We start from the raw sequence: 26,086 nt of genomic DNA, 5'->3' as shown, positions 1-26,086 counted from the left end.
CACGGGGATGATTACATCCAATTTCAGAGCAAGATTTAAAATATCATTTCTAATAAAAGCACTCAGCCCTCCTAATGAAAAACCAAGCAACACAAATCCAAGTGTTAGGGAATTCTCCGGGTGACACCGCCAGAGCCCGGCCCAGCTCCCACACACATCGTTACCAGCCTTTATTACACAATTCTGATGGCAACAAATTATTGGGAGATCATCTTCATAAATTTTGCATCGAGGTGGCTGTGCCACTACCTGGAATTGATTCAAAACGCTTAAGACACTCAATTACTTTTTAACACCGTTACCCGGTGTAACGACATCGCCGCCGCTCGCCTCGCGTCCGATGATGCAACATCATTGTAATTGATTCATTTTCTCAATTAAACGAAGCTCCTGCCTCTCCTCTCCGCAGTGCCACCGAGGCTCCCCGGCTGGATGGATTACCTCTTCCCCCAGCCTCGGATAAATGGCTGCTGAGGCCGCGCTCCGCTCCTCCCTTCCCTCCGCAAAGCCGCATTTCTCAACTCGCGCGCGGGGCTGAACTTTGCTGTCTTTATATTAGGCAGATTTTTCACTGCTAAAACCACGTTGTTTACCTTTCTCCCAGCTCCCTTCACAGGGCAGCTCCAAGCACTGCTCCAACCACGCTGTTTGCCTTCCTCCCAGCTCCCACCACCATAAACCAAAGCCCAGCGCTGACAACTTTACGGCCGGGGCTCCTCCTCTTGCCCACAGTTCAGGGAAAAGGGAAGCAGCAGCTTTCCTGAGCACTGACAGCTGTTTCCAAAGGGCTCCCCAGAAAATGCTTCTGTCTGCCCCTCTAAGGTTTTGTGCATTACTGGGGGATGAGGGGTTTTGGAGGCAGGTTCACCTCCAGGGACCCCAGCACAGCAGCTCAGAAATGGAAAATTTGGGGTGTGATGCCCAAAAAACTTGGGGATTGAGAAGATTGTTGTGTTTTCACGTTCTCCATGAAGAATTTTAAATAGTGAGATGGTAGCAGTGACACAAGAAAACATGAAGTGAAAGGAAGGCCGAAAAAAAAGCAGGATGTGTTTTGAGAGCATCAAGAAATCATTTTACGTCCTTGAGAGAACATCCAACGTCCAACTCTGGGGCCACCCAGCTCCAGGAGCTGCTGGAGCAATTCCAGAGGAGGCCACGGAGCTGCTCCAAGGGTGGAGCTCCTCTGGAACCAGGCTGGGAGAGCTGGGAATGTTCCCCTGGAGAAGGGCAGGATCCAGGGAATCCTCAGAGCCCCTTCCAGAGCCTGAAGGGATCCAGGAGAGCTGGAGAGGGACTGGGGACAAGGATGGAGGGACAGGAGCCAGGGAATGGCTCCCAGTGCCAGAGGGCAGGGCTGGGTGGGAGACTGGGAATTGGGAATTCCTGGCTGGGCTGGAATTCCCAGAGCAGCCGTGCCTGCCCCTGGATGATCCCTGGAATGTCCAAGGTGAGGTTGGACCGGGCTGGGAGCACCCAGGGAGGGTGGAAGGTGTCCCTGCCATGGCAGGTATGGGATGAGCTGAACTTTAAGATCCTTTCCCAACTAAAGCATTCCAAGATTCCACGATCACTCCCCCTCAGAAAAGTCACTTTCAGCCTCTCAGCACCAAGGCTCTCCCCAGCCCTCTCTGAGCCCTGCTCATCACCAACACCTCCTGCCCAGAAGCTTCTCCACCCTTCCCAAAATCCACTGAAGCAGTCTGGACTTGCAGAAGTATCTCTGCTGTTTGGTATTTTTGAACCTGCCCTGTATTTTCTGTGGATTTACCTACTGCACGTGGCAGTTCACGATTTGCAGAAACAGGGAAATGACCAATAAATCTGTCCCACCATCAGAGCGTTTCTCAGGCCAAGGAACACCAGCAGAACCTGGATAATCCACTCCAGAACAGCACAATCTCCAAAAAGCACTTTTTTCTGCCCCCCCAGGTTGGTTAAAAATGCCAAAGTTTGCCTCCTGCTTCATCTCCTATTTAATGAACGCCTCTGGTCATGAAAGGCAACTTCTGACAGAGCATCAGGTGATTTTTCTGTCTCCATGGAGACCCTTGGGCCGGGAGGTGGCTGAGAAGACCTCTCCCATCCCTGCCACATCCCTGTCAGCAGCACAATCAAGGAAAACTCAAATGAATCCACCCCGGGTAACTTGGAGGAGTCACCAGCCACAGCTTTAATTTTCGCTTTTACTCCCTGGAATTAGGACTTGCCCTGCAGCTCTTGTTTGAGAGATTTGCAGGTGACCCAGGGTTAGATCTTCCCATAGCAGTTAACAAATTTTCTCTTTACATATATACTGCTTTTCAAGCTCCTTTTAGTGGGTTTTTTAATGGAAAAACCCATCTACCAACAAATCATACAGTTATGATTTTTAAGGGAGGCTTCACACGACAACATTTATTTTCCTGTGGATTTTAAAAGCAGAGAGAAGTTGTTTTTCATCTGCACAAATGGGGGTTGAGTTTTAAGAGCAAAAACTAGCATTTGGTCCTACTGACAAAAGCTTTATCTCTGCCCTGATGTAAAAGGTAAAGGAATATCTAAATATTCTGGTTTCCACGGGGGCTTCACCAGCATTCCACAATTCCTGTGGAATTAAAGGATGACCTTCAGATGTATTTTACAATTTCTTGCAAAACTGCAATTGCTGCCACTTCTGCAAGAAGTCAAAGCACCAAACCAGTGAGAATGACCCCCCTAATTTGTTCCTGATATTCTAAACACCCTTCCCAATCCCCACCTGGGGATTTTGCAAATGGCAAACTTCAATCACTGTCACAAAACATTAAAAAAAAAAAAAGAAGAAGAAAATTATTTCAAAATAAAAACAGACAATTCACAACAACCTTAATATTAAATATATTCTTACAATTATATTACGCTGCTTTTCCCCGAGGTCTCCAAACAAATTTATATAAAGAGATTATTTCATCCACCATTGAACTGCAGCCACTTCTCAGAGAAATCTCTTCACCAGAGTTTAGAAACACAATTGAACAAAGTGGGCACGGAAAGCTCCACACTGTTGGAGGGATTGTGGTGACAACAACAGCTCCCAGCAATGATTTCTACACCAGAGCACAACCAGAACAGCCTGACCACAAATCCCCTGGTCAGCAGGGGTAGGGACAAGGAAAAAAACCCAAAATCAGCAAATTGCTGTTGAAAATTTTGGAATGGTTGAAGTTGGAAAAGGTCTCCAAGATGCCAGAGCCCAAGGTGTCTGCAGCCTTGTTCCAGCACCACAAGGAGGGGGTGAGGAGAACAAAGAGTGCTCCAGCAGACACCAGACAAAGAGCTGGGTTCTGCTCCACCAGCCCTTGCTGGGTGTCACCCACATGACAATGGAGAGGAGCAGCAGGAGAACGTGCTGGGCTCCATGGGAGAGGGAAAAGGAGCACAACTGAGAGGAAGGAAAATCCCTGAACCCTCTGAGGGCTCCAACACAGCCCAGACCCCCAGAAAACCACAAACACCGCGGTGGGATGTGCAGGGAGGACAGGCTGAACCCCTCCAGGGATCACCTCCTTCCCTGCCAGCTGTGGGAACGTTCAGAGGAGAACCCCTCCAGTCAGGAACCCAGGGAGACCAGAGGAAGCTGGAAACAGAGCAAGGACACCACAACCACCACCATCCTGCACCCCTGCCCCGAGCTCATTCCGCCCACAACAGCCCCCAGATCCTGCAGCACAGAAAACCCTTCCAGGAACAAAGCAAGGAACCAGTCTGGGGAGCTGGGAGCCTCCAGCAGCAGATGAATTTCCAGCAGGATTGTCCCTGCTCCTGAGGACACCCCTGCAGGTCCTTCTGGCTGGGACAGAACAGGTAAAATGGTGATTGCTGAAGCCTCTCACTTTTTGAGCCATCTAAAAAAATTCAGATCTTCCTCTGAGGAGCTGCAAAATCAACTGTGATCACTGCAGATGTCACAGTTCCAGGGACAGCTGAAGGGGAGTAACCCAGAGCAATAAAAATTTGGGTTCATCAGGGGAGCTTCCTGCCCAAGCTGAGGCACCAGCATCCCCTCCTGTGCCACTGCACTGCCCACAGAGGGCTGTGCTGCCCTCCAAGGAGCCAACCCCAAATTTCCATGGCATTGGCAGAAGAATGGATGCTCTGGAGATGAGGAACCACCTGCCCAGACCTCAAAATTCTCCACTCCTCATCTGGGGCTGGAGGCTCCTCACTGCGCTGAGCAACCACCGCCCAGCAGAGGAGAAGTGGGAAGGCATTCCTGAGCCTGTGGCACGTTCCAGAGCCTGGGACTGCCGTGCCCTGCTCCAGGAGAGCCTCCCCAGCCCCGAGGAGCAGGAATGGCTGAGAGCCCCAGCTCCAGGCTGAGCTCACACAGCTGCACCCTGCCAGGGACGGGCAAGGGAGCGCCGGGCTCGGCTCTGGGCATCCCCTGGAGGAAAGTGCTGCTCACCCAGGGCAGCAGAGCCGGGGCTGAGCGCTGCCCTGGCTGCCCCTGGAGTGTCCCAGGCCGGGCTGGAGCCCCCTGGGATGGAGGAAGATGTTCCTGCCCACGGCAGGGATGGAATGGCGACCCCGTCTTCACCGACGATGAAATTCCCGTAAATCCAATATTTCCTGGTGGCTCCCCAGGGGCCACCTGAGCCACCCCGAGCACACAAACCCCTCTGCAGCCCTTCTGCCCCAGGGAAGGTCCAATCCCAGGTTTAAGGTCCCATTCCAGGCAGCTCCTTCATGGGCACCACTGCAGGGATGGGATTTGGGAGAGGAGTTTCCCTCCAAGCCCTCCAGGGACATCTCCCATTCCACCAACTCATGCAGGAGATCCTTCCAGACCTGCAGAAACACCTCTGCAGGAATCTCAGCATTTCATGGACGGGAAGGGACCTTAAAGCCCACCTCGTTCCACACAAGACAGGAGAAATTCTGGAATGAAATTGAGCCCTGCTCCCTCAGACTGCCTGGAATTCTGAGGATTAGAGATTAAAAAATACACAGCAGCCTTCAAGATCTCACACCAATAACCCACTGTTAAAACATACTAAGATCATAACAGAACTTCCTCTAAAATCATGATATTAAAAATTATTTTAAAATTTTACTGGTTACCTCCATTTCCACACTTGACCACATTATTTAAACATTGAATTTACATTTAAAATATATCAGGAAGATTAAGATAAATAAATAAAATTTTTCTCCTTATATTTCAGATTCCTAACAGATCCTTTAAAATTTTTTTTAAACTCTCTCAATTTTCCAAACATGAAAGCACCTCTGGAAAAATAAACTAAATTCAAATTTCGCAGCAAGTTTCTAAGAGGCAAATCAAATCCAAGTTCAAACTAATTTCTGGCTATGGAGAAAAAAAAATAATAAGGCAAAAAGTATCTGAAGTAAATTATCAGGAATGATCCATGTGAAACCTATGCTAAGAAATTAGGAGGAGTTTAAAACAATAGCAGACGACTTCAAATATTGCCAGTGATTTCTGGAATATATTATAAAAGCAAAAAAGATTTGCAGAAATCTATCATATTTAAGATATTACCCACCAATTTCATTCACTATTTTGGCATTAGCATTTGAACAGTGTTTAATGTCTTTTAAATGGTTCGATGTAATGATAGATCTGGAAGACAAAACATTTCTTTCTTACCAGGAAACATGCTGTAAACAACCCTCAATTTATCCTCCCCAAAGAAACAAATGCTTAAAGGATGCCTCTGCCAATGGAAAAAACAACACTAAAATGGTTATTTCGCAGCCCAACTTTAACTAAATATTTTTTCCCCTGACAAGCTGCTTCCATTTAAATGAAGCCAGGCCGAATGTGGTCAATAGTATGGATTGCAGAGAACAAAAAGAACCTCAGACCGTGCTAATGCAGGGATCAGAAGGCAGCAACTTCATTTCAAGGCAGGCAATTATTTAGCAAACTAAGATACAGCAAATAAATAAATCCAGGTTTTGCAGGGCGAAGCTGCACGGGGGCTGGAATGGAATGAGCCGGGCAGAGAGCGCGGCGAGGAGAGGAGAGAAACCAAAGGGAGGAAGGGAAATCTCGTACAACCCCTCAGCTCTGGGGGCAGAAATGGAAGTGTAAGGATGAGGATAATTCAGAAAAGGGCCAGGTGTGCTGCTGGGGGAAGGAGCCGTGGCCCAGGGCTGGGGGAGCCTCATTGTCCCAGCGCCGGGAGCAGCCGGACCCGGCCGAGCGTCCGGCCCGGAACGTTCTGCATTGTCCCTGCCACCCTTCGAACCCCAGCAGCTGGGAAAAGCACAAACCTTTCCCTGCCGGCAGGAGCAAAGAGCTGCTTGCTTCCACTGGTTTGTTTTGGGTTTTTTTTCCCCTCCCTGTTCTGTTTTCTCAGGAAGCCAAGCCACGGCAGGTCCACAGCGAGCGCTTCCCTGGGCTGTGAAATTCCCCGTTATCCACTTCTGCTGCCTTGGCTGGGGGATTTAAGGATGCCTCCTCCTTGAGACCAGGGATATGTCATCATTTTGTTGGACTACCAGCTCTGACAGCCTTGTCTCTCCCACTTTGTGCTCACAGCGCTGGGAAAAAGAAGGGGGAAAAGCTGAGAGGGGGGGAAAAAAAAAATCAAGGGGAAAATCCAACTACGACTAAATTCTTCCCTAATTTATTCCTGTTATTTCTCCTGCTGCAAAAATAAACTCTGCATACAAAAAAAGAGCCTTAAATTAAGGTCTCTTGCTCCCACTGCATTTTGAAGTGAGTTATTTGAATCCCTGGCTGATCTATTTTAACAAATATCATCTCCCGCGTCCATCACTCCTCCTGTCTTTTTGATCTCCTTTTTCCTACTTATCATGTTCTTTATTTGAAACAGATTTTTAACAGATAATCTCCGCCGTTATAACAATATCTTGCTCGCATTTTATTCAAATAATTCTTAAAAACAGCTTAAAAAGCCGTTTGGAATAACATCAAGCTCTCCATCAATCAAACAGCAAAAATTCCGCTGGCGGTTGTATAAACATCAGATCAACTCCGACGTCTTCAAGGATTTCAGAGCAAACCATAAAAAACTCCATTAACTTCTGACAAAGAATGCAAATTAATCACAACATGGGGTGAAATGAAATTAAAGGCTCTTTTCTAATCAATGACAAGGCAGGATGAAATATTTGGTGCCGGGATGCTCCCGATTTTTTTTTTTTTTTAATTTTTATTTTTTTTATTATTTCCCCCCCCTCCTGGAAAAGGGGATTCACCCGGGGTGGCTCTTTAGCCCTCCCCACCCCTACAGCGATCTGCTTACAAGTCGCCCCAGCTCCACAAAACACACTAATCATCCGAATCTCAGGTGCATCCAATTTGTTATTCACACTCTCCCGGTGCCAGGAAAAAAGAAAAAAAAGAAAAGAAAAGAGAAAAAAAAAAAAAACAACCCAGAAAAAAAAAAAAGCCTGGCGTAGACAGATGCACCGGGAACCTTAAATGACAGTTTTGGCCTCCGGAAGTGCGATCGCTACAGCAAAATCTAGTACAGCCTCCAGGTGAAATGTCTGGAGCTCCATATGGAGCAGGGAAAATTAACAACAAGATGAAAATCGCTCTAGCAGCGGGGAGCCGGAATTTAACAAAAAAAAAAAAAAAAAAAAAAGAGGGAAAAAAAAAAAAGGAAAGGAGGAAAAAAAAAATAAAAAAAGAGGGGAAAAAAAATTTTAAAGATGAGGCAAGAGAAGTAATAAATTAATGGGGTGTGAAAACATTCAAAGCTTTACAATACCAGGGGCAGTATTTGCTCAGATTTGGGGGGGAGCAGCAGGATGGGAAGGGGGAGCAGGGGATGGGAGGGGGTGGAATGAGGGATGGGAATATTTTTGGTGCTTTTTCTGTTTCAAAAAAAAAAAAAAATTCAGGTCGTTTTTAATGTAATTTATTAAGAGAAGGCTGGGACTGTATTTTTCTAAATGTGAAAGTCTCTTAATGCAGTGGTGCTGGTCCTGCAGCTGCTGAGCCCTTTGGAATATCTCCCCAATGGATCTCCTCCTTTCCACACCCTGCTCTGCAGAAAGTTTCACTGCAGGATGAGAATATTCAGTGGGCAATTCTTTCCATTTCTCCCAAACTGCATTATCATTAAAGAAGTCATTGCCCCCACTGCAGTTTTATTTATTGGTTTTATAATTTCAATCCTTAGGATTCTCTGAGAGGTTTGTTCACATCTTTGGGGTTCCAACCTCTAATTTAATTAAACATTCCAGGTGCCATGGCCTTTTGGGGTATCTGTTTTTCCTTCCAGTTGTTTGTGTAAAATCAAAATCATGTAAATTGAGATGAAACTTTTAAAGGAAAATTTAAAACTTATTTTCCTTGCGCGCCATCCCTAAAAAGCTGGATGGGTTAGAGACCAGCACCCTTGGAAATAATGTTTCCTTTATTTTTTTTTTTAAATGTTTATGTAGAAAATGACTTGATTCAAGAGTATTTGTGAGCATGTGCACCATTGTTATGAATTAATAGAGTGGTGCAAATAAATCCAGGGTGAATCTGCCCTTAAAAACTTCATTTTCTACCCAAGGAAAATCCTACAAGCATCGTTCCCTCCTGCTTAAAAAGGGACTTGGACATTTTACAAAAGCAATTCCACGACCACGACAGGAAAGCCAACACCAAAACAATGAAACGCACCAAAAATTCAGATATTTGCTCCATTTTAAGGCTTAAGAGTTCCCTGTGCAAAGTTTTTAGAGCAGAAAAGTCAGTTCTGAGCATCACTATTTGTTATTTCCCCGCTCAGATTGCTCCCTTTTGCTGCTAGAGGCTGATTATGAAGATTATATTTTGTATATTGAGACAGTAGTGAGATTATGAAGATTATATTCTGTATATTGAGACAAAAAATATAATTAGAGTTAATAATTATATATTAAATCTAAACACACCTGTAAGGAACTTTACTGACACAGCAGTTGCTCAAAAGTGCTTTCAAGATAAGACTTAATTGTAAAGATTAAATAATTATTAAAAAATCAGCAAAATAAACACTTACAAAAGAAATACTTATCAAAGATGAGGGAAGTCCTGCCATGAAAATATTCTGCTAAAGGCCAGAAAATGAAATAATCATCCTTTAGTTTTACTAATTCAGGATGTCCTGAATTTCCACACTGCAGTGATTTCCCCTTATAAATCTTCTTCATTTAAACTGAATTTACACACACCATTTGTCTGTGTCTTAAAAATAAAGAAAAAAGAAACAACAATAAAAAAAAGGACATTTTTTGCAGCTGCAGCTGGAGACAAACAATCCATTTGTAGGAAATTTCAGGTGTTCTCACCCAGGTGGCCACACTCTCCATTTTCACAGGGAAGGGACTTGGAGTTTTTAGGGACAAATTTGGAAGCACACACTGGTTGACTTCATTCCCTGAATAACCCCACTGAAGGAGGAGGAATTACTCCAGGAATGAGCAGAATCAGGCCCTTACTAGGAAAATAATGAGATTAAAAACCCCCTATTAATTATCCCCCCTTAACCAAAGAAGGTTTCTAAGGTTCTCCTGCCCAGCACATGCCTAAAATACAAAAATTCACATAAAATCCCTCCTGAAAAGCAGCTGCTTGAAAAGCTTAATAGCCACATTTTAAAAGTTTCACCTCCTCGACTGTTTTGCATTAAAAAATATATACAATTTCATGGGCTGCTGCCTTGCCAAATATTCTTTCACAAACCCGATCTGCTTTTTAATTAGAGCAGCAAAAAGCATCTTTAAACTTGGCAATCCTGGTCTGCTCCCAGTTCAGGGAGAGGTTTTTGCCTGGTCTGAATTGTCCCCTCACCACTTTGGGTTTTGGGGTGTGAAACACCTCAACACCACCAAGGAGAGCCTCAGAGAGCTCCCCATGCATGGAGGGCTCCTCACCACGAGCTCCTTTCCCAACCCTCCCCTCCAAACACATCCAAAATCCTGATGAAATATTCCAATATTCTATTCTCTCAACGCTGCCAGCCAACATTTTGCAGAGGAGACAAAAAACAAAAAGTGAAAAAAATCAGAATAATTCCACCCAGGCAAAACCTTCCCAAGTCTGTAAAAGTGTCAGGAGAATTTGCTTAAAACAGCTTCTAAAAATGGGAGAGGGAATGAGTCCCAGCCTATTATTCAATAACCATGTTTGTGAGGCATCTGCATAATCTAACCATGCATAAATTAGTATGTGTATTACAACAGTTATTTGCATAATAATAGCAAGTTAATAGATGCTTAAAGAGCACAGACCAACACCACCTTTAAATCAGACATGCCTCCAGGCGCTGCGAGCTGTAGAGACCGAGATGCAGAGAGCAGTCTTCATAAAACATATGAAAACATAAAAAACCACATTCAAATAATTCATTTTTTTTGTCCCTGGACACTTCACTTTCTTCCCCCTCTCCCTGGAAAGAATAATTGGAGGAAGTGCTGAACAGTTTGTTCCTGTGAATTCTGACATCCATCTCCAGATGAGAATTTCGAGCCATCGCCAAAGCCAGTTCTGGATTTGTTTTGTTCAGAGCTTCACGGGGTTTTTAAGTGTAAAAAGTAAAATATTGCGTGGTGGTGCAGAGCTCAGCATCCACCCAGCCACTGCCACCAGAGGTGGAAGGAGTTGTACCAGCAGCTTCAGGTGGAAACTCAGAAAAAATCAGTATTTACACCAAATACTGATATTAGGTCCTCTTCAAAGGAAGAATCTGAAGCCCCCTTAAGTATTCCACTCACATTCTATTTTTGAGGAGACTTTAGACCATCATACCATTATTCAAAATCAGAATTAAAAATTAAATTATAAGGAAAGGAGCAGGTACACCTTCCTGCTTCAAAAAAAGAAAAAAATGTTGTCAAGACCGGATTATTTTTTAATCTCCCAACAAAATTAACATCATCATAATTTTCATTGTCTCCAGGGAAAGAAAACAGTTTGGAGAAGAGAAAAAGAGGGGGCAAAAAAAAAAAAAAAAAATCAATAGAGACTTCTAAATGACTCCTTCCAGCTCCCACTTTTCAATTTAACAGGACAGATTTATTTGTATGTGGCTCAAATGTTCACAATTGCTCTCTGCACCTTCATACATAGGAATGAATGTCACAGTGGCAAACAGCAGTAATGAACAATCTTACCTGAGGATATGGAAACCTCCCAAGAGCAAGCTGGGAAAGGAAATAATATTTGTCTAGTTATAGAGATTTGCATGGAGGGCACATTTCCTTCAAGTGAGAAAAGTACTCAACTCTCATGGAGGTAGGAATTGGGGAAAAGGCAAAAAAAGGGATTGTGCAGGCACAAAGAGCTGTGTTTAGAATGGGCCCCTCACCACCATCACCCCTCGTTTTTCTGGGATTTCCCCCAGGGCCACCCTCAGATGCCCAAATTCAGAGAGAAAAATTCTCAATTTTCACAATGGTAGAAATTGAGGAAATGGCAAAAAAAGGGATTCTGCAGGCACAGTGAGCTGTGTTTAGAATGGGCCCTTGACAACCAGCACCCCTCAGCATCTCTGGGTTTCTCCAGCCCTTTTATTTCCATTTTTATTTTCTGGGATTTCCCTCAGTGCCACCCTCTGATGCCCAAATTCAGGCACGTTTCCTTCAGAGAGGAAAGTCTCACAATGGCAGAAATTGAAATGGCAAAAAAGGGATTCTGCAGGCACAAAGAGCTGTGTTTAGAATGGGCCCCTCACCACCATCACCCCTCCTTTTTCTGGGATTTCCCTCAGGGCCACCCTCGGATGTCCAAATTTGGGAACATTTCCTTCGGGAGAGAAAAATTCTCAACTCTCAGGAGAAACAGAGAAAAAGGCAAAAAAGGGACTCTGCAGACAAAGGAGCTGTGTTTAGAATGGGCCAGCACCCCTCAGGATTTCTGGGTTTCTCCAACCCTTTTAATTCCCCCAGTGCCACCCTTTGATACCCAAATTTGGGCACATTCCCTTCAGGACAGAAAAGTTCTCAGTTCTCACACAGTAGAAATTGAGGGAATGGGAAAAGAGGGATCCTGCAGGCACAAAGGGCTGTGTTTAGAATGGATCCCCCACAACCCTCACCCCTCAATTCCCCCAGGATTTCTGGGTTTCTCAGCCCCACCAGGGATGCCCAGGTTCCCCAGGATGGAAATGAAACCAGCTCAGCCTCAGCAGGGAGGCACAGGCTCTGCCCTTGGCTGCAACATCTGTGATGAGCAGGCAGCTCTCCTCACCTGGCTCAGGGTAAAACCTGGGCTGCAGGGCTGAGCTTGGTGTCCCTGTTGGTGACAAACCTGAGAGGGATGTGGGGAGAGAAACTCATCCCTCCTCCTGGTCCCCTCTTCCAGGATATCAGCTGCATTTGCTGCCCCTCTGCTTTATACGTTAATTCAGGCATTACAGAGTCGTCCCAAAATCAACATTTTTATAGATGCTGTCTAAAAATATTCTACTGGCCATAACTGACAAACATTCCAGGAGAAACCCTTTGTACTGGGCAGGTTCTCCCACTCTGCAGCCCCAGGAGAGCTCAGCAAAACCAGCAAATTCCTGTCAGGGGAGACATCCCAAAGCCAGGGAGGGGCCCAGAGCCTCTGGGGGACACAGATGAAACAATTCCTTGGGGGGCTGCTGCTAAATGAAGCTTTCACAACATTGAGGCACCAAAACTCATGTCCAGGGGAGGCCATGGAGATGTTCCAAGGGCTGGAGCCAGGCTGGGAGAGCTGGGGATGCTCCCCTGGAGAAGGGAAGGATCCAGGGAGGAGCTGGAGAGGGACTGGGGATGGAGGGACAGGGCACAGGGAATGGCTTCAGAGTGGGGAAGGGGAGATTTGGATGGATCCTGGGCAGGAATTGTTCCCTGGCAGGGTGGGCAGGTCCTGGCACAGGCTGCCCCTGGATCCCTGGAATAAACCCATCAATGCCCAACAGGAGCAGAGTAAATTCTGGTTTTTTTTTCCACTGAAGAACAGTGAAACACTCCAGACAGAACAAGCAGATAATGATGGTTCTGTGCACAGGGCATCCTTCTGAAAATGTGATTTAAGAGACACAGTCCCTGCCTGGAGGATGGCTCCAAACACAGCACCTCCATCCCCACTGACCACCCAGGCTCAGAAAAACTGGGGAAAAGAACCAGACACAAACACAGGGTGAATAAACGAGCACTGAAGGACCCCAAAATGCATCAGCAACAAGTCCTTGGGGGCTGGCAAAAGGAAACATTTCTGAGTGAGGCTGAGAGCTGAAGCACACAGGGCCAGCTCCTGAGCCACCCCTGCACCACCACTGCACCCATCTGCTCAGATTTCCCCCCTGCAACATTGTCAAGGTATTATAAATTAAGAAACTTAGCAAAGAGTCTGTAATCTTCCCCGAAATAGCCTGCAGATATGTCACTGTACTAAATGTGTTTCAGATTTAATGAAGCTTTAATGTCCTTTTTAATTTTGCCTGTTTCTGTATCACCAGGGGTCGAGCGAGGCAATCAGCACTCGAGAGGGTGGTTTGGTTTAAAACTAGGAAAAAGTCATTTGCTTATGAGTTGCACTGTATTTTCTTAATTAAATTTACTAAGTAAAATGGTTTGAGTTCAGCCAACCAGTGACCTCTGGGTGTAGATTTAGATTTATAAAAAGTGTCACAGTTAAAGTAAGATTAAAAAAAAAAAACCAAAACCAACAAACCAAACAACAAACAGATGAGAGATTCACTAAAGGGATTTTCAGATTATCATTTGTCTGAAGAAGTCACAGGAACACGAGGACTTTTACCACAATATCAAAAATTTCTGACTTTAAAAAATCAAAATTTCAAATGATAAAGTGTTGATTCAGGAAGAACCTCTGGGCTGAGCACCAGAAGCAGGGCTGGAAAGCAAATAAAACCCGCTCTCCAACACTCTCAAGGTGCAGATAAATGAACCCAAAATACAAATCACTGGTTGAAATAATGTAATTTGCCAATCTAGAACTGAAAAGAGAAACCAGAAATCCCCCCTTGCACATCTCTTCCTCCAGCTCACTTCTTCCTTGCCTGCTGCACATGGGGAATAAAATCACAGCAGCAGCTCTGTCTGGATCCTGCTCGGGAAGTGGCTGAGGGAAGGAAGTTCAAACCATATTTTTAGGACACTCAGGCAATAAAGTTTCCCACTTTGATTACTGTCGATGTTGTGCAAGTTGTTTTTTAATTTACAGTTACACTGGAGAGCAGAGGATGCTTTTATTCTTAATTTAGGCACATTCCATGTTTCTCGGCATAACTGCAAATTGAAAATAAGCGCCGGCAATATCGCCGGTGACGGAGCTGAAGGAGGACGTTACAGTCTGAAATGTTCTAAAATTTGTTCTTAATTACCTCGTGCACATTTTACACAATTAAATTTCCATCCCAGGATTTTGCATTTAGATTGTGCACTGCAGTTAAACCCTCATTTTCTGGAAAAGCAGCGCTCAAACTTTCAAAAGCAGACTTAACTACTGGATAACACAAAATTCCCCAGGTGAAATCCCACTCCAAGACCAATTTATACATTCCTAGATAGATGGGCTTCAAATCACCTGAAACTCTGCAGGGTATGGACCCTAATAAATATTAAATACCTCAAAAACTACTCCAAGATTTTTCTTCTCCTCCTAATATCAATTTTGCCGTCCTCTTATTGCAGAGGGTTTTTAAATTTAAAAAAATAAAAAAAAAATCCGAAAGGATATAACAGCAATTTAGCAGAGTTAAAGTGCTTCTGAGGTTAAACTGACAACAAAGAGGAACAGAAACACAAAGCATCTTGAAGTAGGGTTTCAATTAAATGTGCAGGATTTAGTAATGCAGGGCCCCGACAAAAAAAAAAAAAGAAAAAAAAGAAAAAGAAAAAAAAAAAAGAGTTACAAATTAATTTAATCTTCTGCCTATAGTTTGCAGCTGCACTCCAAAGTGTCTGGGGCTTAAGAACAAAGCCTTGTAAGGCCTGGGAGTGAGGAAAGCTTCAATTTTTAATGTATAAGGCCATTAGCTGATAACTTGTGGAATCTGCGACCCCTGCGGAGGGGCAGGAGACGGATGAAGTGACAGATTTGTTGTTGGTGGCCAGGGCTAGGAGGGGGGAAGGTTATTACCACCACCAGAAAAATGCCCTAATAACCTTTGGGACATTCCTTGGCTTGAGCAGATGAGTTCCAGCTCCATCTCGGAGTGTAAAAAAAAAAAATTAAAAAAAAAATTAAAAATCAAAGCTTAATTCGCCTTAATTAAAGATAATTAGTTTCACTTTGATTTCTTTTAAATATGAACTACAGCAAATGCACTGCCAGCTCGAGGCTGCAGACAATCAGGGTTAAATTGCACATTTCTGCCTGGCCACAAATCCTGGATATTAGCAGGCTTTTACTGCTGCATCTTCAAAGGTGACACCGGGAATGGCAGCGCCCCTTCCCAAGGGACAAAGGTGGGCCAGGGCTTTCCAGGGAAACAGTCAGGAGCAAAACCTCCACAAGTGCTCCAGGAGGGTTAATTTGATTCCTTGCTGCAGCAGAGGCCTCCTGCTCGGCTGTTTGCTGGGTTTAAATTGGGCACAAAAAGGGAGAAATGGGTTAAGCGCGGCTGGGCTGGTGGGAATGCAGCTCGGCTCCTGCTCTCCTCCAGCTCTGCCGGAGCACGGGCTCCTCTGCCAGGACAGGCCACGAAATCATGGCAAAAGGCAGGGAAACCGCCCCATTTTTGAGTCTTTAAAAGCAGAAACAACTCTAGAGTAAGAGCAGGAAACAAAGATGGAGAGACAGAATCCTGGAGGGGTTTGGTGGGAAGGGACCTCCTCGAGATGCTCTGATCCACCCCACGATGAGCAGGGACACCTTCCCCTGTCCCAGGGCCTCACTTACACATAAAAATATATATATATAGCCTATTCTGTTCTATACATTAAATAACCTCACACATAAAGCACACGTCCCACACACCCATGCCACGCCTGAATCGTGCCCTCAGCCCCAGCCTGGGGGCAGAGCTGCATTCTTTATTTCCCTGCCCACAGCGGCCCAGGAGCAATTGCTGAGCAACAACGACCCACCGAGGTCTCAACCCGCGCAAACTGTACCTAAACTTCCACTTTATTGCAGCTTAGTTCACAATCCTCACCTAATATAGGGTTACATCCCAGCGCAGCAGGCGGATAAATCATCCTGGAATATGAGCCCGGCTAAGTTTAGCTGGGAGTGGAGCATATGTGCTTCCGAGTCACTGAAGCACAGGCCCATAAAATACACTAATTACTGGAAGTTCTGGTCACTGAGTGATTGATAGCGCTCTGCCAGGCAACTTCCCGTGTGAGGGGCCTCCCCCAGCACTCAGCAATTATTAATTCATGGCCCAGCCCTGGGGCGCTGCTCCCTCCAGCCCAGTCCCACCAGCAGCAGGCTGGACGTGAGGAATCACCCCAAACAGCCCCAGGGAATGGGGTGATCCAAACACAGGGCAGCTTCCTGGCCCGAGAAGGGGTTTGTGAATGGTTGCAGGTGGAATGGCTGAGGCTCCATAAATGCTCCTCAAGAAGGAGGATTGGGGCTGTGAGCGGGCTGGGCACGTGGCACATCCTCGAGCCTGGCTGAGCACGGGGAGCTGTCACCAGCATCACAGCACGAGGGTCCCCAAAACCTGACAGCAACCAGGGGAGGCTCCTTGTGATAACATCAACAGCAAAAAGCTTTTATTACAGCCTTGTTTTCCTTAATCCTAAAGGGAAGGGGTTACTTTTCCCCCGCTGATACACCTCCCAGACCACTACAACAATCAGTGCTCCAGGAGGGTTAATTTGGGTTAATTAACACCAAGATTCGGGTTTCAGATCCTTCCCTCACCACCTCCAATCACAGAATCCTTCATGCTGGAGAAGACCCTGAAGAGCACCCAGTGCCACCACCAGACTGTCCCTGAGCCCACAGCTGCAGCCTGGCTCAGGTCAGGGCTGGCCTGATCAGAGAGCATCCCCAGGGCAGGGAAATCCTGCAGAACCTCCCTGGGGTGGGCTCACAATCCTGACCTGGAACCCCTGCCAACCCCAGGCTGCTGAGATGTAACTGATCCCCCATCTCAGGGCGCTCAGGGGGAGATCTGAAGCCTCCCCTCCTTGACAGAGTCTTGACTCCAGCTTTATGCAGTCAAACACCCTCGAGACTGAAGAGCCTTTAGAGAAACACCTCCCAGCACAGCTGCTTTCCCCGGAGCATCCTCTTCCAGCACATTCCTGCTCCTCCCCAGGGGCTGAGTGAGCTCTTCTGCAGCTCCCCCTGTGCCCCCAGCCCGAGTGGGATGAAGGGTCTGAGCTCCAGCAGTCTGACAGTGCTCAGCTGTGCCTCAAGTACCAAGGAAGGCACATTTGTTGGATGATTCCTGATTTTCCTACGTCTGGGAATGCACACAACCACTGAAAATGCATGATGGCTTCTTAAGAGATGGCTAAGAACCCTTGAAAGCTCCTGCAAATACACAGCTGCTGAGAACTCTGGGCACTTAAAACCCTCACTCTGGGAGCTCTAAGAACTAATATTAAAGAACTAATATTGAGAACTAATATTTAAGAACGAGTATTAAAACTGATGCACAAATTCCTTTTCTCTGGGGGAGACAACAGGGATGATGTCTGTAAGAAAATCTGATTTTCAAAGGAGACCTGGAACACAGAGGGCAGTGGAAAGCAGGGACCAGAAGTGATACAGAAGGAGGAGCAAAAAGCAAAGCACAGGAGCTTCTATCTCCAAAATTTACTGGGTTTTGGGCACTAGCAAATTGCTTTCACTTCCTGAATTTAAATGTAACACCAACTCCATCTGGAGATAAAATGGTAAAACATCCCAGGATGAGGTGGCTTGGGAAGGACCTGGAGGTTCATTTCCCAAGGGCAAGGGACCTTCCACCAGCCCAGGCTGCTCCAGACCCACCCAAGCCTGCCTTGCTGCTGCTATTAAACCCCAGCCAGATGGATTTTATCCTCCCTTGGATGTTTTAAAGTTCACCTGTGGATTACAGCCAGGACCAGCGTGATATTGGAGAGTAACAAGAAATATTGGGCAATTTAATTTCTCCTCCCGTGCAGGACACGGCTCCTGGAGAGAGGGAATGGGTTCCAGGGCTCAGGCAGCCCCAGCCCAGCCTGGATGTGTTTTATGGCTGAGTTATAAGGCCTGAAAAACAGCTTTTAGAAATGAAAATGCTGACACAGTGGTCAGTGTAGTGACAGCAGTGGCACGGGTTTAAATTGAACTTGCTTTGTCAAGCCAAGAGCACTTAAATAAAACATGGGGAAACCTCATGGAAACACACAAACTATTTGTGGTGGAACACTAGGAACAGTTTTCCTGGGTTAGGGATTAAATTTCATTCCCTTCAGAAAAATCCTGAAGGAAGAAAAGCAAACTCAAAAAAAAAAGAAGTAACAAAGAGGTAATAATGATAATAATAATGATTATAGTAATAATCTATAATGATGATGATGATATAGCTGCATATCTAGTTTCATTATATTTTAATTTTTGACTTATTTTTTTATTTCTGAGGGGATGACTGAGCCCCCTCAGATCCCTCTTACCTCAAAGGAAACATGAACACTCCCCATTTCTCCAAGCCTAGCCAGGACTCCCATCCCAGACTCTCCCCCTCTCTCCTCCCAACTTTTCTGGGGCAGTTTCCTCACTCTCCCAAACAACACTCCCACTTCTCATCACACACAGCTTTGCAGCACAGAAATTCCAGAGCCTTTAAGGGCTCAGAAGAGCATCAGAGAAAATGAGAAGATTTACTGACAATTTTACCTCCTCACCTGCCAGCACAGCCCGTGATCCCACCTGGCATTTCTCTAAAACCAGCGTGCTCCCTGGGTGCAGATGGTTTTAAATCCAGCAGCAAAGCTCCAGGAGTGCCTCCAGCCCCAATCCCCACGTCGACAGGGTGTTACTTTAATGACAGTGACCTTGTGTGGCTCTTGGAGCACCTTCTTCACCTTTTTGGAGGCGTTTTTCTCAGGCACTGTCCTTGTTTTCATCATTTAACATCACTCAGAGCACTTCAATCACGCTGCTGCTGCTGGTGGGAGAGGTCTCAGAGGAGCAGCTGACAAACCAATTAACAAAGCACCCAGACCCAAACTGGCTCCTGCACATCTGGTCCAGGAGAAGCCCGTGGGAAGGGAGGGAGGGGAAAGTTGGGAAGGTGTAAAACCGGGGGAGGAAATGCAAATGAAAGGAGTTTTACCAATAAAATTCAGCCTGCACGTGGAACTGATGAGCAGCCAAGTCAGCCACTAACAACCCTCAAATAAACTGCAAATATCTCGTGGTGGATCACTGAGCTGCTGGGGCACGGCTTTTAATTCAGCAAAGGAACTGGGAAATTATTTATTTATGAAGTCCTGTGCTTACATAGCTCTTTTTATCACCCACACCACCACCAAGTCTTCCTGGAGGCCAACCTCAGCCCTTTTGTGGCTGGAATTATTTACAGAGTGTATCACCTTGGTCTGTATCTCTCCCAAAATCCTGGGGGAGGGCTGCCCAGCACCACAAACCATTCAAATGGGACACTGATTTACCACACCTGCGGGCACTGAGCCAGCACTCACCACCTGCACCTTGGTTAAAAGGGGTTTGGCAAGGAATTCACCGTGTGAAAATGTAAAATGAGTTCAGTTTTGGGCTGCAGAATGTGAGACGTGCCAGGATGCAGAGGGCCAGCACTGAGACTGCTCAGCTTCACCTTCTGGTGAAAATATTGGTTACAGGTTGGTTAAAGGTATGTCCAGCTTCACCTGAAAATGAGGGGAAAGAGAGGGGAAAGAGAGAAGAAAACAAAAAAAAAAGAGGAAAGAAAGAGGAAAAAAGAGGGAAAAATGTGGAGGGAAACACAAGGAGGGGAAAAAAAAGGAGGGGAAAAAAAAAGGAGGGGAAAAAAAAGAAGGGGAAAAAAAAGGAGGGGAAAAAAAGAGGAAAAAAAAGAGGGAAAAAAAGAGGGAAAAAAAGAGGGGAAAAAAAAAGAGGGGAAAAAAAAGAGGGGAAAAAAAAGAGGGGAAAAAAAAGAGGGGAAAAAAAAGAGGGGAAAAAAAAGAGGAAAAAAAGAGGAAAAAAGAGGAAAAAAAGAGGAAAAAAAGAGGGAAAAAAGAGGGAAAAAAGGAGGGAAAAAAAGAGGGAAAAAAAGAGGGAAAAAAAGAGGGAAAAAAAGAGGGAAAAAAGAGGGAAAAAAGAGGGAAAAAAAGGAGAAAGAGGGAAAAAAACCCCCAGGGAAGCCTCCACACAGCATGCCCTACCTCCTACCCCACCATGGAGTTTTATTTAAGACCTCAGATGAACAAACCCATTCTAAATACAGCCCAAATCAGCAACAGGTAAAAGCACAGGAATATACAGGGAACTCAAAGGATAAAGCAAGGTTCAATGGAAATATTTTGATGCAGTTTTTGATTTAAAGAGCAGATCTGAGAGCTCTCTGCATACCTCCATGAAGGAAATCCCCAGGCTCCAAACGTCCGAGTGGATCCCGTACTGCTCCCCCGAAATCCTCTCAGGCTGTGGGGAAAAGCAGAGCAACAACTCCTGAGCCTGGCAGGCACACGGGGGGGATCCTGCTCCCCAGCTGCTCCAGGGCCAGGCATGGAAAACCACAGGATGCTGGAATGTTCTGAGTTGGGAGGGATCAGATTCCACCTCCCTGGATGCCCTGCATGGGCATCCCAAAATCCCACCCTGGGAGCTGCCCCATTCCCTGGGGAGCCTGGGCTGTGCCCAACACCCTCTGGGGGAGGAAGCTGTTCCTAAAATCCAGTGAAAGCTGTCCTGGCCCAGCTCCAGCCCTTCCCCAGGCTCTGCCACCGACCCCAGAGCAGAGACTGCGGCTGCCCCGTGGGAAGGGGAGACACCCAAACCCTCCAAGATGCTTCAAAGCTTCCCTGGAAGGGAGCAAATCCAGGAAAACTCAGGAAAATCTGGGTCCATGCACCTTGCAAGGCTGGCCTTGGATTTGTGTTGGGGTTGTTCAATCCAAGGGAAAAGCCAAGGGCTCGTGCACGTGAGCGAAGCACAAGGTCAAGTCGAGAGAATCCAATTTTCCACTTCCCTCCCCAAATCCAGGCACCACAGCAAGGAGAAAATTCCCAGTGTGGAGTCCAGAGGTTGAGGAATAACCACAGTTAAAAAGCCAAGCTACTGAAGCCAAAAGAATCACCACACGGTGGCAACTTTATTTTATATACTTCTTAATTTTGGGCTTTTTGACCTGTAGGGGAAAAAAAAAAGAAAAAAAAAGAAAAAAAGCCCCTGCTCCAAACTATTAATAGCAGGTTTAATGCTTCATGAAATGGAGTGCTGTAAAAAATATCTGCTGGTTTTGACTTGAAAGCCACAATTTAAGCATTTCCAAGGTCAAGTACAGCATGAAATGCAACAATAAAAGGCTCCCTGAGACTCCTCTCCCCACTGTGCCGTTAATGCACCTGTCTGGGCCAGCCACCTACAAAGGATTTTCACTCTTTAATAATCCAGAGACCTTTGTTAGGAAACAAACTCCCAAATTAGTGCCACTCCAGTGTGTTTTTGGAGGCTTACCCTGTGCTGCTACTCCCAGGTCAGGAGCTTTTATCGCAGCGTGAATGTTAAATAAAAACCACGCTGCTGCCCAGGCTCCCTCTGAAAACAACCTTCCAAACCCCCAGAAAACCCCACCACTGCACCAACCTGACCAAATCTCCCTGTGAGTGACCCCACATCTGATTTTATTGTTTTTTAATTCACAATTAACCCAGGTCAGCACATTTAGAAATGTTTGTGACAGCATCGTGCGATCGCTTTAAGCCGATACATTTTTATACTGACATATTTTTAATAGTGATGCATTTTTATACTAATAAACATCCTCACACAGATGCAGATGTGCAGCCAAGAGTTAATTTTATAATGTGGGATGTACACCCACCCCGTTTTTTAGACCCTTCCCAATGAGATTTATAATTCACACTGAGCAATATTCAATTGTTTATCACTAAAGTTCAAGCTTTAAACAGCAAGTCCCAGTGAGGAATTGTGGGTTCACAAAAGACAAATCAGCTTTCTAAACCCAAGATGGATTTAAAAGTACAGAAAAGAAAATAGGAATAACATGCATCAAGGCTGCAACACGTGGATCACTCTAAATACACAGCCCAAGGTAATTTCTCTTAACAATTTCTAGAGCAGATTCTTTTTTCATCCAATTTTTTTTCCTATATAAAATGCTGATGAAATGATTTTAAGAAAATGTGCTTTGGTTGGAAATTTTAATTTCTCAATCAAAAAGCCTTTTTTGTTTTCCAAAAAAAACCCCCAAAAAATCAAAAAGCCTCCTCTTTTTCTCAAAGAAAACCTCAATTTTTTCAAGAGTTTCAAGTTCACTGCCAGTCTGCCAAGCTGGTGAAGCAAAGCTTATGACCTTCATTATTTTTTGAGGGCTTGCCTGGAAATTTGATGACAACCAAACGACTCAATGGAGAAGCAAAGCGATTTTAACACCGAAAATCAGACCGAGCACATTGTGAGCTTCAACTTCTGTTTCACAATTAAGAGATGGAGGCATCACATCCACCCAGAAAGGCAAAAAAAGCAATTTATTTAATGCACACCTGGGAAAGAGAACTGTAATCTGGGTTTGGGCACTAAAAGCATAATACAATTTAATTCTCAGCCCTGCTTAAGACCAGTTTGAAGCAACAGCTGAGCTGGAAAAGTTGATTAATCTGAAGCTGTTTCTTTGTCTGGATCTCTGTGTTCCAGCTCTTTTTTCATCTCCATTTTTTATTTAAAAACCCCCATTTTTCTGCTGTTCTGAAGTATTTATTTTATGCTATTTCTGAGTGTTCTGATGACACAGGACAGCCCAAGTCCTTCTAGGATGGTGACTTGAGCCTTTCAGAAGCCACACAATGAGCACACCTCGAGTGGAAAAGCACTTAGCAAACAAATGGGAGCCCTGACAAGAAAATCAGAAAAAAATACCTGAAAGCGATTAAAGGTCATGGATTTCTCCCTCCCCTTCCCTGAGGTTTGAAAAACACGAGCACCAACCACTTTGTGCTGCTTATATTTTTATTTCAAGCCAGCAGAGCACTTCTCTTCTCAGCAATATCAGGAGCAGTTTGCTCCAAGGATTTTAATGGCCAAAATAAGAGTTCAGAAAGTGCTCTAAAAACTGAGGCAGGGGAATTTTCACATCTGAAACGGGGAATTGAAAAGGATCCCATGGATCTGATGGAAAACCCACCCTGATTTGCACAGGGAAATTTGTGCAGAAAATCCACTCTGGTTCCTGCAGGGAAATTTTGTGCAGAACAATTTGTGCAGAAAATCCACTCTGATTTGCTCAGGCTGGCACTTGGCAGCTCTGAACCCAAACCCTGCTCCAAATGCATCCTTAGCAATGTGCTAAAAAAAATCTAAAAAAAAAAAGGGAATTTAGGGGCTTTAATGTACAGGCACAGGACAAAAGTGGTCTCATGCTAACAAAGGCTGACCAAAATTTGCACAGAGAACTGGAAGTACTGATGACTTCCTGCATTTTAAGCTACAAAACTTGCACTTTAATGCCACAATGTTATTAATCCCAAGGTTTTTAGGTTCAGATTTCCATGGGGTGTGTGGGAATGCCCACCAACTTCTGCTTCCCAAACCTCCAGCATTCCCAAATCCTGCATGGTTTGGGGCTGTCAGCAATCTGCAGAGAGCCACAAGCTGGCAGTGAAAAACTGGTTTTTTTGCAGTGCCCAACCGGCTCTCTTTGTTCCCAGTTGTCACAAGGAGCAAAACCAACAGAAAATATATTTTAAAAAAACCCAAAAAAACCACATTTTTCCATTATTCCTCCTCCCTCTCAGCAAGAAGGAAGAGTTGTCCCACGGAATGAAGATAGGAGGAGATGGAGGTTTGAGGATTGATTTAGGGATTCAGGGTGTCTCCTGCACTGAACAGAGCAAGAGTGAGGACAGAAGACCCCATGGAAATGGAAATGTTATCCCTGCACCCCTCCACTTACCGCCATGTAGGCATTTGTTCCAACATACGTCTTGGCTATGGAATTCACCAGCTATCAGACAAAACAGTCTGTTAGAACAATATAAAGATAATGTGGAAATAAAATGGGCAATTATTCCTCATTTAACCTACAATCATCATGCCTATAAATCAACTAAAAATTATGTAAAAAAGGGAAGGGATTTATCCGCCAAGGCGTTAAAAACGATTAAATCTCGCCCGGGCTGGGGAATGAGGATTCCAATTTAAGCAAGCACTGCATTACAGTTTATGGCAGATAACCTTAAACAATTGTGTTAAACAGGATGCTGCTGGTTTTAGTGCCCCAAACCGGTCTGACACAAGGAGTGAATCGGGGGGAAGCGGGATCGAGCACGCTCCCTTTTCAGGCAGATGTGAATAAAGCCCCAATTCATCCCCCAAACACTGGAGGGACAGCCCAGCCTGCCAGCCCATAATACAAGGCTGACCTTCTCTTTGGGCCTCGTGTTTGGCTGAGAGGAAAAGGTGCTGAAATTCAAATCAACAGCACGGCGAGCTCATGGGTCACTAGCAGAGAAGTCCTCCAGGGAGGCCCAAAATGGAAATTAATTAAAATTTGTGCTGCACATTGTCAAAGCCCACCACTATTGTTGCTCCCAATATTAATTTTTATTGTGGGCCAGTTGGGCTCCCCAGACACGTCTCTTGCTCTGCCCTCCCTTTTGTCTGGGCAAAAGGCTCCCAGATCAAAGCTGCATTTCAATGAAGTTTGCCATTGGTAAGTAGTAATTACAATATCAGCAGTTTTTACTGTCATTAAACAATGAACAATCATATTCAGATGGAGCCAAAGTCGCCCAGAGATTAAAAATGAAAAGGGCTGTCCCAGCAGAGAGGGGATGGCTGTGGGGCTGCCAGGTGACCTGGACACCAGGAGGGGAACGGGGAGAGATGCAAAGGGGGGGATTTACCTGGGTGCTGACCCCAAAGTCACAGAGCTTCACCTGGCCCCGGGTGTTCACCAGCATATTGGAGGGCTTCACATCTGTTTGGGGGAAAAACTGCATTATCCACATCATCCTGGGTAATAAAAACACCATTTATAGAGAATATCTTCCACTGGAAGGGAGCCACATCCAAATCCAGCTCCTGGCCTTGCTCAGGACAACCCAAAATATCCAGGGAGCACTGGCACGGCGGCTCTTGAGAGGAAATATTACAAATATCTATTTCAAATGCAGTGGTTTGTAAGTCAGCAGCACAAATGGAATTCCACATATATAGAAAATGTATAAAATACATCACCTCCACACAGATATGAGATGGTATTTACACAGATGACTTTAGGCAATACCAAAAATGCACATTATTGAACCTGCAGGTGACACCAGTCTGGACTCTGGAACCAAGTGCACTGATGGACAGGAAAACAACAACTCACAGGGATTTTGACAAACTGGAAAATCAGCCTGAAAAAAGGATGGAACTCCATAAATAAACCATCAATGTCCATCCCAAAACCAGAGTATCAGTGCAAATACCCCGGTGCTGACTGCTCCTGCTGCCACAGGACACTGATGCACTGCTGTAAAATAAAACCAGCTGGGAACAAACTCAACATCCAGCCTGGCTCCAGTGCAGGAAAACACTGAACATCTTTGAGTTCCAGGGGTGCCAGTGGGGGAGCAGAGCCTGCACGCTCCAGTCTGGCTTAAAGATGGGAAGATTAGAGCCTGGCTTTGCCTAATCACTGCCTTCTCCTGTCAGAATGGATTAAAGGCAACAGCTTGAATCAGAGCCTCCTCTCAAAGTGAGCACTGGTTGGGGGCAGATGGATGAAACCCAACTAGAAAAGAACCTAATTTTGTTTATCATTAGGTTTGCCTTGCTTTAGCAGCTGTTTGCTGGTACCACAGGAGCTGCCTTAATTTGTCTCTGCGATGTAGAAATGCAGAACCTCAATTAAGAAGCTGATTAAAGCTCCCCTCTATTTGAGCTAAAAATTCCAGATTCAAAACGGGAGCACCCAACAGTTCCCGCAGAGCCCAGGTGGATCAGGACTTTGTGAGTGAGGTATCCACACAGCTGGTACTGTAATTCCTGCAAATCCTG

At 45.3% G+C, this 26,086-nt stretch overlaps 1 protein-coding gene across 1 annotated transcript in view; it reads right to left on the bottom strand.

Moving 5' to 3' along the window:
- Positions 1-26,086, bottom strand: part of MAP2K5 (mitogen-activated protein kinase kinase 5) — a 116,716-nt gene that overhangs the window by 32,855 nt on the left and 57,775 nt on the right. Inside the window, exons 14-17 of the mRNA XM_084213457.1 lie at positions 24,946-25,019; positions 23,994-24,044; positions 20,432-20,503; positions 11,110-11,139 (exon numbers count right to left, since the gene is read on the bottom strand). Coding sequence (XP_084069583.1) covers positions 11,110-11,139; positions 20,432-20,503; positions 23,994-24,044; positions 24,946-25,019 — 227 coding nt within the window. The remainder of the gene's footprint in view (positions 1-11,109; positions 11,140-20,431; positions 20,504-23,993; positions 24,045-24,945; positions 25,020-26,086) is intronic.

Source organism: Fringilla coelebs (genome assembly GCF_963513975.1).
Source record: "Fringilla coelebs genome assembly, chromosome: 12".
Classification (NCBI taxonomy): Eukaryota; Metazoa; Chordata; class Aves; order Passeriformes; family Fringillidae; genus Fringilla; species Fringilla coelebs.
Note: the sequence above shows the minus strand (reverse complement) of the source record. Positions and strands in the feature narration are given on the sequence as shown.